The following is a 15,467-nucleotide window of genomic DNA, read 5'->3' on the forward strand; positions in this document are numbered from 1 at the left end:
CCACACAACTCCTTCATGTTGTCCCAGCACAAATCGACTACATTAACTTAATCGGTTTTACACATTTAAGTGGATTGAACATAAAACAATGTTGTCAACAACATAACAACAAAGTTGTCTCCCCAAAAACTCAAGAAATGTGTTGATTCAGTTCATTTTAAATAAGTACAGTAATTTGAACAAGCAGTATAGGCTTAAAAATGTAATATATTACTTTTAAAAGTAACTTCACCCAACACTGTTCCATACACACACTTAAAGTGCACATGGTTTAAGAATCAAGCAGAAATGATCAGTAGTTAAAGTTAAAAAACTCTCACTAAAAGAAAAGAAAAAAAATACTTTAAAAAACAAACAAACGCGTAAGCACTGAAACGGTGAGAAGAACAAACAATAACAGACAGCCTTCCCTTCTGAAACCGTCTTCAGCAGCTTGGACCCTAATTGTCCCCCAGGAGAAAATAAGATAGAAGCAGGATCCAGTAGGAGAAGAGAGCGGTCCAGTGAGCAGACGTCTGAAGGGAGGCAACAGAGATCCACCGGGAGGACAGCAGATGAGGTCTGAAGTTTGCTTGTTTTGTCAATGAGAGTTCACACTTTATAGTCTAGATCTGCGTTCATCTTGGTGTACATTTCATAGATGGCGTCATTAGTAGCTGTGAAGTTTACTAGGAACTGCCGCACTTTGTCCAAACATTCTTCATCCTTAACCTCTCGGCCTTTAGAAAGAGCTCTGAGAAAATCAGATCTGTATGGAGCGGCATATAGCGCAGCCTGAAGGGAAGGAATACAGGGAAAAGCTCAATAGGATTTTTCAGCCATTTATAATATTACATTATATCATGACAGACTTGTCTACAGTTCACTCTTTAAAAAAAGGGTGATGACATTAATATTAAAATAACTATTTAATATTGTTTTATATAATATATAAATACTAGTATATACAGGTGAAATCAGAATTTTTAAACCACATTTTTTTTTCATTTTTCAAATATTTCCTAAATGATGTTTAACAGAGCAAGGAAATTTTCACAGTATGTCTGATAATATTTTTTCTTCTGGAGAAAGTCTTAGTTGTTTTATTTCGGCTAGAATAAAAGCAGTTTTGAATTTTTAGGTCAAAATATTAGCCCTTTTAAGCTATATATTTTTTCATCTACAGAAAAAACTTTCGTTATAAAATAACTTGCCTAATTACCATAACCTGCCTAGTTAACCTAATTAACCTGGTTAAGTTTTAAATGTCACTTTAAGCTGTATAGAAGTGTCTTGAAAAATATCTAGTCAAATATTATTTACTGTCATCATGGCAAAGATAAAATAAATCAGTTATTAGAAATGAGTTATTAAAACTATTATGTTTAGAAATGAGTTGTAAAAATCTTCTCTGTTTAACAGAAATTGGGGGAAAAAATAAACAGGGTGGCTAATAATTCTGACTGACTTCAACTGTATTTCAAAGCTCTGATGTTTGCTTACAAAGCGACCTCTGGCTTTGCTCCTTCGTATCTGCTCTCACTTCTGCAGATTTATGTGCCCTGCAGAAACTTGCGTTCTGTGAATGAACGTCGCCTCGTTGTTCCATCCCTATGAGGGAAGAAATCACTTTCCCGAACTCTCACATTCAATCTGCCCAGTTGGTGGAATGAACTCTCTAACTACATCAGAACAGCAGAGTCACTTGCTGTCTTCAAGAAACGACTAAAAACTCAACTGTTTAGTCTCCACTTTCCTTCCTAATCTTAACTGCCTCTCTGGCTATACCACTAACTGTACTCTCTCTCTCTCAAAAATAAATAAATAAATAAATAAAAAATAAAATTTACTAATGCTTAGCTTCTTAGACTTTACACACCTGAAACTTGTCTATAGCACTTGTTCACTGCTGCTCTTATAGTTGTGTAAATTGCTTCCTTGTCCTCATTTGTAAGTGGCTTTGGATAAAAGTGTCTGCTAAATAACTAAATGTAAATGTAAATGTATTTTTTCAGTGTATTTTGAAATAATAAGTTACTTATACTCACAAGAACAGCAATATTGTGAGGCAATATTACAATTTAATTGTTATATAGTTTGAAATGTCTTTTATTACTCATTCAGTTACTTAATATTGTGAGAAAACTGAATTTATATGAAAGTTGCTAAATATTTTTGTGATAACAAAGATTTATATATGATATTTTGATTAATAGGAGGTTCTAAATAGCATTTATGTAACTGAAATATTCTGTAACATTACAATGACATCAACTGGCATTGAAATATTTTTATTTAGTATAAACTTTCTTGTTAATGGGTTGAAGTTTTGGTTTTTTTAAGACTGTTGAAATAAAAAAAAAAAAGAAATCCACTATTTGTTTTATGTTTATTCTATTCAGGAGCCATGTGCACCCACTGACATTCTGCTGCTGACATTTTGTACAGTGTTGCCAAAGCATGTTAGATATAAAATACAGTATTTAGTACACCAACATCATCTAATTAAAATATATATACAGCAAATGAGAAATAAATGACATAAAGGTATAAAAACATCTATGGAATAAAAATCTCAAAAAATATATAATATTTACAAGAATAAAAGGCAAAGGGGTTAATTAACCATTTCTAACGTTGTACAAACATTTTGCAGCAGTTTAGATGTAATTTCGTCCTCTCTGAGTATATAGAAAGGTTTATCTGTGTGTCGTTTAAATCAAAGAATTAATTATTATATAATGTTTCTCTCCGTCGTGCGGCTGTGCATGCGCTGTCTGCTGCAAAGCCAAGCGAAAGTAAATCAGGCTTAAAATAAAAATGACGACAAAAGCCGAATTCCAGACATTTTAAATTTGAAAAAATGTCACCAAATAATAACAGACTGTGCAATAGACCAGCTAAGAGCAGGTCTAAAGTTCAGCGCAGAGCACATTAGTTGTGCACCTCGCTTACACATTGCTTAAAACACGCAGGATGTAGAGCATCACAGAAATATCTTTACAAATGAAAAAGAATTCAAGGATTAAAATGTTACAAAAATTATTACTTTCTACATAAATATAAAAACCACTGCCTCCATGCCTTCTTCATGTCGGGGGGCTTTTCATGACAATTTGCTTTTGTATAATGTTATTATTATTAGTAGCATTATTTATTATATGCATATTTATATTTGTTTTAATAAAAACAAGCTTAGATTTGACCACCAGTCAGGTTTTGGACCATATGGTGCATAGCATGTGTATTTGGATATAGCTCAGTTTTTTGACCACACTTCTTTATTACTGTTCGTGTATTCATTTGATGGAAATTAGAACTAAATTTAGAAATGGTTTTGAAACTAATCTTTGCGCTTAACAAACCAAATTAATTATGTAGGCTTATAGATGTCTGTGCGTACAACACGTTTCCTTTTCCACGAAAAAGAGAAAGTGAAAGTGAAAATAAAGGCTGATTGGAGAAGGCTCGTTCTTTATCCTCTCGCTGCAGATGCTGTTTAACTGTTTTCTCACAAGTGAATCGTTTACTTTTTATACTTACAAAGTCCGCCATGTAAATAGCAAATGCGCAACTGAGTCTTAAAGGCAATGTAAGATGAGACTCTGGTTTATTCTCAAAACACACCCATAACTCATTAAGAGAATAAGCTCAACTTTGTTAGACCTTGCGCCGCAGCGCAGAGTGTATTTTCCATCCTTAAAATAGCAAAAGTGCTTTTGATCCCTGTGCTTTGGACTTTGCACCTAGACCCTTAAAATAGAGCCCTATGTGTGTGAAGCACTGAGAATAATGTTACAACATTAATAATAATAAAACATATTTCTGTTTTTAAATGTAGAAGATAAGTAGTCTATTAGAATGATTTTATGTGAACATGTGACACTGAAGACTGGAGCAATGACTGAAGAAAAATTACTTTGGCATCACAGAATTGAATATCATTTTTAAATATATTAAAACTAGTGCTGGGCAACAATTAATCACGATTAATCAATTTCAAACTAAATCAATTTCAAAATAAACGAAGGTTTGATTCGACATAATATTTGTGTGAGTACTGTGTATATTTATTATGTGTATGTAAATACACACATGCATGTTTATTTATATTTAGATATAAAATATATATAGTTGAAGTCAGAATTATTATAGCCCCCTGTTTATTTTGTTCCACAGTTTCTGTTTAACGGAGAGAAGATTTTTTTCAACCCATAATAGTTTTAATAACACATTTCTAATAACATTTCTAAATGACATTAAAGGTCGCTGGTTCGAGCCTCGGCTGGGTCAGTTGGCATTTCTGTGTGAAGTTTGCATGTTCTCCCCGTGTTGGCGTGGGTTTCCTCCGGGTGCTCCGGTTTCCCCCACAGTCAAAAAACATGAGATACAGGTGAATTGGGTAAGCTAAATTGTCCATCGTTTATGTGTGTGAATGAGTGTGTATGGGTACTTTGTTTAAATTAGAATAGTATTTCACAATATTACTATTTTTTGCTGCCTTAAAATTGTGAGAATAAGAAACTTAATTTCAAAAACATAAAGTCTTACTGACCTCAAACGTTCGGATGTTTATGGTTTGATATATTTATTTATATCATTTTAATTTCAACATTCTAATTTATGTAACTATTTTTTAAAGAAACCTATACCTGAAATAGCTTCTGGACAATCCAGCCATGATACTTCTTTAAAGCCATCTCATAAGCTTTGGTGACGTTGACTTTGATGAGGTTTGGGTTGTTATCGTCTTTATCACCATCTACTAGACTTTGGAGAAGAACCTGGATAAAGCGCAGCCCCCTAACAAAAAAACACAATGCAAACAGCTTTTTTAAAGGGTTAGATTAGTTTATCTAAAAATCAAGAGATGCTCCAATTTTATATACAAGGAAAATACCAATAATAAGCATTCTTAAGACATTCAACAAGACATAATCTGATGACATAAAACATGTCATAAAAGTTATTTATATGTTTACGTCATGAATGCCTGAACACCTATAATACTATATTTGATAGTTTGGGAAATATTCAACACATTTAACAAATCAAATTTGGCTACACAAGGATGTACAAATGTATACCTGAAGTTTGTGCAATTTCCCTTTAATTTTCTGACATGTTAAAGTTGTTGCATGTAAGTTTTTTCTACTAAGGCATACAAATAATAAATATTTTTGCAGATATACATTTTTAAATATGTGCTAAGTTAACATAGGCTACTTGTTTAACGATAGCTTTTAAATACACAAATTGGCAATATTAAAGTGGTTTAAAACATCTCTTCTTTAAATTCTATTAGTCTCAGCTATTTAAATAAAGTGTTGATTAAAGAGCAAAAGAAAATTCAATCAGAAGAATCTTTTTCACTTTAATCCATTTAATCATTTTAATGGGGTATAAGGCAAAAAATGCCCAGAATTATAAGTTTCTTTCTGACAGTTTTGTCAAAATTGAGATATTCTTATATTCTTATTCTTATTCACATATTCTTATTAAATGACAGCTTACTTACATTATGTGATTTTTTTATAAGTTGTTTACATTTTAAGACTTTTTATTTAAAAAACAAGAATGGTTTTATCTACAAAATCAAACTCTAGCTTGGCTTTAAAAGATTCTTTGTGAGCCAATCAGCATTTCGAATGCACGCACGAGGACCAATCAGGATCAGCTTTCTTTGTCATTTGTCACGACATCGGGAAAGACCAGAAAGAAACACAAAATCAGAGTCGACTAAATAATGCCGCACCACACAAAATCGAGAAGAAACCTGAAGCTGAAAAGATGTGTGTAAATGATGATTTAGAAGCATTTTTGACATTGAGATGAAATGTTACATTTTACATAGTTGAAAAATCAACAGCAACTAATATATATATATATATATATATATATATATATATATATATATATATATATATATATATATATATATATATATATATATATATATATATATATATATATATATATATATATATATATATTAAATATGAAATATTTTTTTATTTGTGTATATACTGTATAGTCAGTGAAACATTTTTCAGTGTTTATTAAAAAGTCTTTGAATTTGATATTAAGCCTGGAAGGGCAAAAACTTAATTTAATCTATGGGACATTTAATTCAATATATATAATTTAATAGTTCATATAAAGCATAAAATTCAATAAATATCACCATATTAATTACATCAAATTAACAGCTGCACTGGACAAAATATTTAGCACAGCCCTGTATGCTTAATTTGAACAAGATAAAAAAATTTATCCTAAAACATTAAATGAATGCTGCAGAAAACTAAAATTTTACTTTCTCAAGTATCAACATATTGTTACAACACCAATTTATATTTTTTGTGATTGTATTTCTTGAAAAGTAATGCTTCAATTAATGATGTGACAAACAGAACCTTATAAAGGTTCTATCTGAATTTGCCCTGCTTGTTTTACCCCAACTTGCAAACTTAAGAGGATTTTGATAATTTACATTCAAGGTACATTTAGGGTCTCTGTCATGTTAATGTATGAAAGAGAACTGTTACACACATAATGTTTACTATATGGAATACAAAAACTTTAAAGCTCAATATCTCAAAATCATTTAGAACGCAGACAGAACCTTATAATTCCAAAATGACGAAATATGCCCAACAAAGTCAAAATAAGAGAGCAAAAAATGCCCCTGAACCATCACAACTGATGCCAAATGTTTTTTAATAAGTTTTAAATGTCTTAATTTGCTGAAACGGTCAATAAGAGATTCACTTTCAAATTCACTTCTTCACAAGGGCCTGGTTATAGACTAACATGTTTCTTTGTGTAGCCAGAATACTTTATGTGCCATTTCTCTAAACACAAAAACTATACAAAATTCTTGATCTGAGCATTCACATTTTGTAGAACACAAAAGCAGAAGTTTAAAAGAATTAAACTGACTGGTTTCCCAACAATGTTGCATAAAATCTAGTGAACTAATCTCTTCTTTTAAGGTCAAAATATAGGAAGTTTTAAATCCCATTATTGAAATCAATAACCGTTTCCCAGATTTACTTCTCCAAAATCAGCAAACAAAACCACACAAGGTCACCCTTGCCTTTTTAGCCACATGAGGGCGAGTGTTGCTCCTACTTTTGGCCACTCGGCTCCATGCATCTCTTTTTCTGCTTCCAAAATTTGCTGCAGGGTTTTAAACCTGGTGGGGTTGCTGTCATACACTGCCTTGATTTTCTGTGAAATAAAGCGGAAAAGTGGGTGGAGATCTGGTTGTAAAAGTTATATTGTTTGTTGCTTATCAAGTGTTTATTACTTACAGTGATGTTTCCCGCAATATCGGCTTTGATGGGGGAAAAAACTGCAGAGCCGAGGCAATCTAAGACAGGATAAGAAAAACAAGTGAGCGATATATGGATATCTGCATGCATAACCTCATTAGCACTTCTGCTGCAATTTGCATGTATTTAATATGTCCTCTGATAAGGCTGACATACAATCTTTTTTCATATGAAAAGTAGATTATATGCATGGGAGAAGGCCACATTCTTTCACAGAGCTGTGAGGTAATCCTCTTTTACAAACCTGGGAATGTGGCAGATACACGGTAAATGCATTGCCATTTCTGATCCCAAGAACTCAGAGTGAACTCTGACATTACAGCCTTCAAAAAAAAGCTCTGAATAATTAACCATGCTTAGAGAGCATGACAGATTTCTGAAAGCACCCATGCGGTTCATTAAAGTTTCAGTACCACCCATTCTCACATTGAGACCAAATGTATTGCCAGTCTGATAATGAAATAAACACCTGCGGAAATGGAGTCACACTGAATCACTGATATTTCAATACATACAATCAATAAATACTCTATATTTGACCAGAGTGTTTTATAAATATGATTTCACGGTGGCGCAGTGGGTGGCGCTGTCATCTCACAGCAAGAAGGTCACTGGTTCAAGCCTTGGCTTGGTCAGTTGGCATTTCTTTGTGGAGTTTGCATGTTCTCCTGGGTTTCCTCAGTGCCCTCAGGTTTCCCCCACACTCTATTAAAATTTGAATAAGCAAAATTGGCCGTAGTGTTTGTGTGGGTGTGAATGCAAGAGTGTATGGGTGTTTCCCTGTGCTAGGTTGCGGCTGGAAGGGCATCCTCTGCGTAAAAAATATGCTGAATAAGTTGGCGGTTCATTCTGCTGTGGCGACCCCTGACTTATAAAGGAACTGAGCCAAAAAGAAAATAAATAAATGTATGAATGAATGATTGTTGGTCAGATGTTGGCCTGCATACATTAAAATTAATTGTGCAAATATTACATGTACCCTCAAAATTACACCAGAAGCACACTTGGGTCTTTAAGCCTATCATGAATGAATAAATTCCACTAGAACCACCAAAAGGTGGCAGGAAGTTCTTGTATTATTGAGTGATTCATTTTGAAACTAATTGATTGTATTAAATATCTTTATGAATGCCCATTAAACCATATAATTACTTGAATAATTCAAAACCAGATTAATTCATGAAAAAACACTTTAGTATTGCTCTGAGATGCACGAATGTTCTGCTCAAGTCTTGTTTGTAACTATTTTTGTGGGGGAAATTTTGCTTCAGAAGCTCTTTCAGTCTTGATAGATAATAGTCAAAAAAGATGGCTTGCTGTCCCAGAAGAAGGCTTAAACCTGACACTTGGCTTGATCTCTGAGCCAGAATTAATTAGTTTTGCACACCACTAGTTATGACTATTTAAAATGAGCAAAGAAAGGTTTAGAAAGAAACTAATTTCAAAATCATATTTTCATTCAGTATTTTTTGCACATACAATTTATATTTTTACCTGGTAAGAGCACAATACCCTACATTTATGCTCTATCATGATTTTGAATGGATACAGCTCTATATATTTAGTCACATTTAAAACCATCCTCATGTTTTCAGCACTCCAGTATGACCTCAGTGAAATATTCTCTGATTGTTCTGTATTCAATAGGGTATTTGGTTAAAGGCAATGCAGCTGCCGCTTACAAATAGATCAAGAATTTTTTTCTCGTGCTTCATTTTACTGCTTGCCACATTTCACCCACTGAAATCAAACAATACACTAACAACCACCATGTCCCATGTAAAGAGACTGATTTTAAAGACATTAAAGAAGTGCTTATTCTCAGTCAGCGAGAAGAGGGAGACAAATATTAATGAGGATTTTTTTTGTTTTTTTTTAAGTTTTTTATACATCAAAATAAAAAAAATAGTTGTAGTCGGTGCAAGCAATTGACGCCTAACTGGCACTAATATGATCTTTTATAAGATCATTTCAATAGCGCACGGATATTTATAAGGCGTCCCCACCCCCAGTGATTCCGGTATTACCTTTGTTATCACAAAGCAGTTAACCGGTTGGAAAGTTACATCCTCGTCACAACCCTATTGCACCCACTTTTTCAACATTTCTCAAAATATCTTCTTTAGTGTTCATCAGAAGAAAGAAGCTCAAACAGGTTTGAGGGAGAGTAAATGTTGACAGAGTTTCATTTTTGGGGGAACTATCGTTTTAAGGTTTGGAACAGGTTTGGTGGTATGGTCAAATTTAAGAGGTGTAAACAGTGTAGTTACAGATATATTTACAGAATTAAATTACAGCTGTACAATAGTATAGACTAGTGTTGTCAAAAATATTTATATATCAATAAACATCGAAACTGAAATGTTTAAAAATTTACAATCTAGAAAACAAATGAGAAAAAATTATTGATAAGTATCGATAAGCAGTATCGGAAACTGTATTGATATCAACAAATTATAGAAAAAACTTTCGATAAGCAGTATCAGAATCTGTATTGATATCAACAAATTTTAGAAAAAAAGTATCGATAAGCTGTATCGGAATCTGTATTGATATCAACAAATTATAGGAAAAAAAAGCATCGATAAGCTGTTTTGGAATCTGTATTGATATCAACAAATTATAGAAAAAAAGTATCAATAAGCAGTATCGGAATCTGTATCAATAATAACAAATTATATAAGCAGTATCGGAATCTGTATTGATAACAAATTCTAGAAAAAAGTATCAATAAGAAGTATCGGAATCTGTATCAATATCAACAAATTATAGAGGAAAAGTATCGAGAAGCAGTATCGGAATCTGTATTGATATCAACAAATTATAGAAAAAAGTATTGATAAGCACTATTGGAATCTGCATTGATATCAACAAATTATTTAAAAAAAAGTATCAATAACCACTATTGGAATCTGTATCATTATCAACAATTTTTTTTTAAGTATCGATAAGCAGTATCGGAATCTGTATTGATATCAACAAATTACAGAAAAAAGTATCGATAAGCAGTATCGGAATCTGTATCAATGTCAACAAATTATATAAGCAGTATAGAAATCTGTATTGATATCAACAAATTATAGAAAAAAGTATCGATAAGCAGTATCGGAATCTGTATCCATATAAACAAATTATATAAGCAGTATCAGAATCTGTATTAATATCAACAAATTATAGAAAAAAGTATCGATCAGAAGTATCAGAATCTGTATCAATATCAACAAATTATAGAAGAAAAGTAACGTTAAAGAAGTATCGGAATCTGTATTGATATCAAAAAATTGTAGAAGAAAAGTATTAATAAGCAGTATCGGAATCTGTATAGATATCAACAAATTCTTTTTTTTTAAAGTATCGATAAGCAGTATTGGAATCTGTATCGATATCAACAAATTATAGAAAAAAGTATCGATAATCGGAATCTGTATCAATATCCACAAATTATATAAGCAGAATCAAAATCTGTATTGATATCAACAAATTATAATTAAAAAGTATGGCTAAGCTAGCCACAGAATCAAAAAGCTTCGAATTGCCGTGAGATTGTGTTGTCCTCAGGCTCCAGCTTTATGTTTTATGTTGATCGTATTAAAACAAAGAAAACAATCTGAAGTTGTTGTTTTTATGTTATATATACCATGATTTTACCGGTCCAGTCCACTTGGGAATAGATTTTCCTTCATGAGGCCCCTGAGCTAAAATGAGTTTGACACCCCTGCTCTAAATTACATAGGGTGCGCCATTTATTTGCACATTACTATAACATTAAAGGATACTTTTTATTCATTTTTAGAAATAGTAATCAACACTCATATTAATAATAAAAACAAGTAAAATTGCACTTCATGCATTTTTACATTAGCATTCAAATCTAATGATAAAATTATATTTCTATCTAATTCGTCACTGACAAATAATGATTTACAGAGTGGCTTACATCATTTTATTACATGACAGATTTATTTATATATATACATTAAATAATGAAGGCATCACTAACAGGTTTAGGAAAATTTATTTCATATATAGTCTTAGTCTAATGCACTGCAAATATTTAGTTGAATGTTTTCCTTAGACATGGTTCCTCTTGTGAATTAATGAGCTCTGTCTGGACCCTGAATGACTTGCCTGAGGTAAATGTAATGCAACATGACATTGTTTACAAGCTGAAACTGGATATCCTGAAAATTAATTTTAGATTTGTTCAATTAAAATTGGACTACATTGCTATTTTGCTGAACCAAATTAAAAATAAAATGTTACAAATGTCCAAAAGAAGACATCCTTGCATGTAAACATTTTAGACAGTGATAGACGGCATGTTTTCCTCAAATGAGAGCAGCATCACATTTGTATTTCCTAACATAGTAGTGATATGTCCACCAGTGTAGCGCATTGGAAAGACCTGAGTCATCAGCATTTTGTAGCCTACTGTTTGCAAAAGGAGCATCTCTGGTTACAGAGGACACCAAAACAGCCCAAACACTGTTTACATCCCAGCTTTTACTCTGTGAATGAATGCCTTATAATTCTAGAAAGAAAGAAAAAACACACAGCTTCCCTCACAGCCCTCCCTCCTGTTCTTTCTGGTGTTTGTATACTTCACACAGGGCTTTTTGTGATAAAGCGTGAACTCTATAAGGGCTGGGAAGCTTAATTGTCTTTCTGTGGGAGTTAGAGACATCCACAACAATCAGTGTCCCTGGTCACACAATCATAAAATGTGTTGCTAATCTTAGCCGGAAATACAAAGTTCATCTATTGAGGTTTGCCAGCATGATTTAATTCATATCAGATATATGTAACCTTGACTTCACCGCCTGAAGATTTAAAGGTCAAAGTGTCTGAAATAACTAGAAAAAATGTTTAGTATTTTGTAATTATAATATTAAAATTATAGTATTAATATTTGATTTATTCTATAAATCTCAGATAACATTGCTTATGAAATTTAGGAGAATATATTGGCAGTTTGAGATTTTTTCTTTCAGAAAACGACCATTTATTAGAAAAGTAAATACTTTGTTTTTTGTCATTGAAAAATCAGGATTATTCCGTAAAATATTGATTTATTGACTCTTCTAAAGTTGTCAGTGACTAGGTTTACATGGACATCAGTAATCAAATTATTTGCCTTAATCTGAGTAAGACAATAATATGATTAAGGTGTTTACATGAGTTGATATTTGAATGTTCCTTTCATGATCCCATTTAACATGTTCTAGCACATAATTCGATTAACGTCATTGTGTCATCACGCTATCGATATTTCCTCTGGAGTTTCATGTAATTTCGGTTGATTCATTATTTAATTTCTCGACTTTAACTGCAGTTTGGCACTTTCACTTTCATTCAGGAACATTTCATGCACGCCCTCATGACAAATAAGATATTGGATGTGAGTATGAACTGCTGGAAGAGTAGTTTTAATGGAATTTGATATTGCATGGAGATATAAACCTCTGCATTTCGCGATGGAGGTGTCTGTGGTCCTTCACTGTCTCGGTAGGTGCAGAGAATAGCGTCAAATAGCTGTGTGTATATAGACTATCCTGTCACAAAATGTGTCAAAAATCCTACACGACAGTAATAGTTTAATTGCGGTGTTTACATGTCTGTACTGCACTTCAAAAATGCCACTAAAATCAGCACACTCTACATGTCTTAATCCGATTTCTGTTTAGTTTGATTATTGACCTTAATCAGACTAAATTAATCAAAAATTGCTGTTTACATGGTAGATTCTTAATCAGAGTATGGTCTTAATCGTATTTAAATCGGATTATTTGGTGTCCATATAAAGGTATGTAATGTTCCTATTTATTTTTTGTAATTTAATTATTAAATTAAAAATGAAAAAGTAAAAAAATCTAGATTTAAGGTATAGATATGTTTGTGAGTGTTAATATTTGGTTTATTCTATAAATCTGTGATAACATTGCTTACAAATTTTAGAGAAATAAATTAGAAAAGTTTAGATTTTCTTTTCAGAAAATGACCATAGCAAATGCTTACTTTTGTTTTCACTGAAAATCAGGTTCCATCAAATATTGATTTATTACCTGTTCTGAAGTTGTTTGTGATGTCTAAAAAATTTCTATAAACATTTTGTAAAGCATGAAACTTTATTTATATTTTATGAAGAACTTTTTTGTCATCAGTAGTTTTCAAAATAAAACCAAAAGTTCCCTCTTCCATTTTTGTTATCTTATTTAAAAATCATCTTATCCTTGAAGTAATGTAATTAGTAGTTTTCAGAATTAAACATACTTTTTTCAGTGACTGAAGAAAATAAACTGAAGAGTACATTGAGAGTTAATGTGAAAACCTCAGGCTTGGCGTTTCAAGTGGTAAATTGATTTCAAATGCATTTTTCATATTAATACCAAATGAGGCTTTGAACAAAGATGTTCTGATGTTCCGTTCCACCATTGAATAGACCAGGGCAATTCAACACCAAGCCAATCAATTTTCTCAACTTCCAAAATCGAGGGCAGTGGAATTAAATTATGCATGCATTAGCTTTGTGGCCTTCTTTGTCAAAAGAAATTTGAACCAAAAAAAGATTAGTCCTCAATAACAAACAATGGCTTCTGCTTGACAGCTTTGTGAAGACTTCACCAACAACTTTAGAGGAACACTGAAGATCTTGATCAGGAGTGGAAAATCTCACCCCTGATCAAGGAGCTGGAGGTCAGAAAAGCAGAAGATATCGGACTACTGATTCATGTAACAACACGTTTATAATTATGTAACCAAATCACTTCAAACTTTGTTACTATCTAAAATATTGCCAATAACCATGCACTTTAATGTGACGTTTTCACTTGCGTAATTCATTTTGAAACCGACGTGATTTTGTAAAGCAAAGAGGAATAGTGGAAACAAACCTTAGAGATTTACTCTAGCTATATTTGCTTATCATATTGAAAGAGATACATTAAAATAACTTTTTGACGCCTTGAAAAAGTTGAAAACTGAAAAGTTAAAATCACTTTAAAAGCTAGCTCGAAATACTGCCCTGAAGCCCATCTGTTGTGTCATGACAGCACAGACTTCACCCTCAAATCTGAGCTAAAACTACGAGAGATGACGGAAGAACCTTCAACCTACCGAAGAAAGGAGGAAGGTGAGACACCGCCTCGAGAAACGGCCGGGTTTCCACTTGTTTGTCGGCTGGAAGTTGCCGGAACTGGTGCTCCATTAGAAGAGCCATGATTGCCTAAAGTGGGCGAAAGTGACTTTTTTCTGCCTACAACATAAGACGAGGACACCACAGCAGAAATGAAGACAGAACCCGGAACTACCGCCTGACTGACAGACACAGCGCTCACTATTGCACTTCTGCTACAAGCGCTGCACGGCACAGCTGGACGGCCCACTGCTCCGCCCCCTTATGCAAATATATGCAGACTCATCGCGGAAAAGTCCAACAGGTGGGCGTGGACGAGCCTATCACGTCCTAGGGGCGAGGCCAAAACTGTCAAGCTATATAATATAATATCAATGGCTCTTCACTTAGTACTTGTTAAATGATAAAGCTACTAAAGTAGACTACTACTACTAAACTACTTAAGTAGTTTTTTTTCAGCAATTTTTGTACCCTATAGCTCCTTCACAACCCTTTGAAGGTTTAAATTATATAAACTTTTATAATTTATTTTTATTGTATTATTATTTGTATATATATTTATTTAATTATTTTTTTATTTTTAACATCAAGCACAATTGTCATTACCATATGTTGCTTTTTTACCATATTTGTGTCTGCCTGTTGTTGTAATTGAATTACTAGGTTTACTTTGTATATTTCTTTGAAAAAAAAAACGAAAAAAAAATTATTAATTAATTAATTAATTATAATATCAAAGCTAGTAGTTTTTTTATGGTGTACAGTTGTGTTGTTAAAATGTTATTGCATTAAAGGGATAATTCACCCAAAACTGGAAAATCTGTCATCATTTAGGCCTAGACACCCTTTATTGTTATCTTTCTTGTGTTAAACACGAAAGAGGATATTTTGAAGAAAGTTTAAAAAAAAATACCTGTAACCATTGACTTCCATGGTATTTGTTTATCCTACTATAGAAGTCAATGGTTACAGGCTTTCAGCTTTCTTCAAAGTATCCTCTTTTGAGTTCAATAGAAAAA

At 32.5% G+C, this 15,467-nt stretch overlaps 1 protein-coding gene across 1 annotated transcript; it reads right to left on the minus strand.

Annotated features, from left to right (window-relative positions):
- Nucleotides 1-110: 110 nt before the first annotated feature.
- On the minus strand, nucleotides 111-14,674 carry gltpa (glycolipid transfer protein a). The gene is made up of 5 exons (XM_056457521.1): nucleotides 14,430-14,674; nucleotides 7,296-7,354; nucleotides 7,079-7,212; nucleotides 4,632-4,782; nucleotides 111-774 (listed from the first exon to the last, which is right to left on the minus strand). The coding sequence occupies exons 1-5, from the start codon at nucleotides 14,530-14,532 to the stop codon at nucleotides 592-594; spliced, it is 630 nt and encodes a 209-aa protein (XP_056313496.1). The 5' UTR covers nucleotides 14,533-14,674; the 3' UTR covers nucleotides 111-591.
- Between the last annotated feature and the right edge of the window lie 793 nt (nucleotides 14,675-15,467).

This window comes from Danio aesculapii, chromosome 5, assembly GCF_903798145.1.
Source record: "Danio aesculapii chromosome 5, fDanAes4.1, whole genome shotgun sequence".
NCBI lineage: Eukaryota > Metazoa > Chordata > Actinopteri > Cypriniformes > Danionidae > Danio > Danio aesculapii.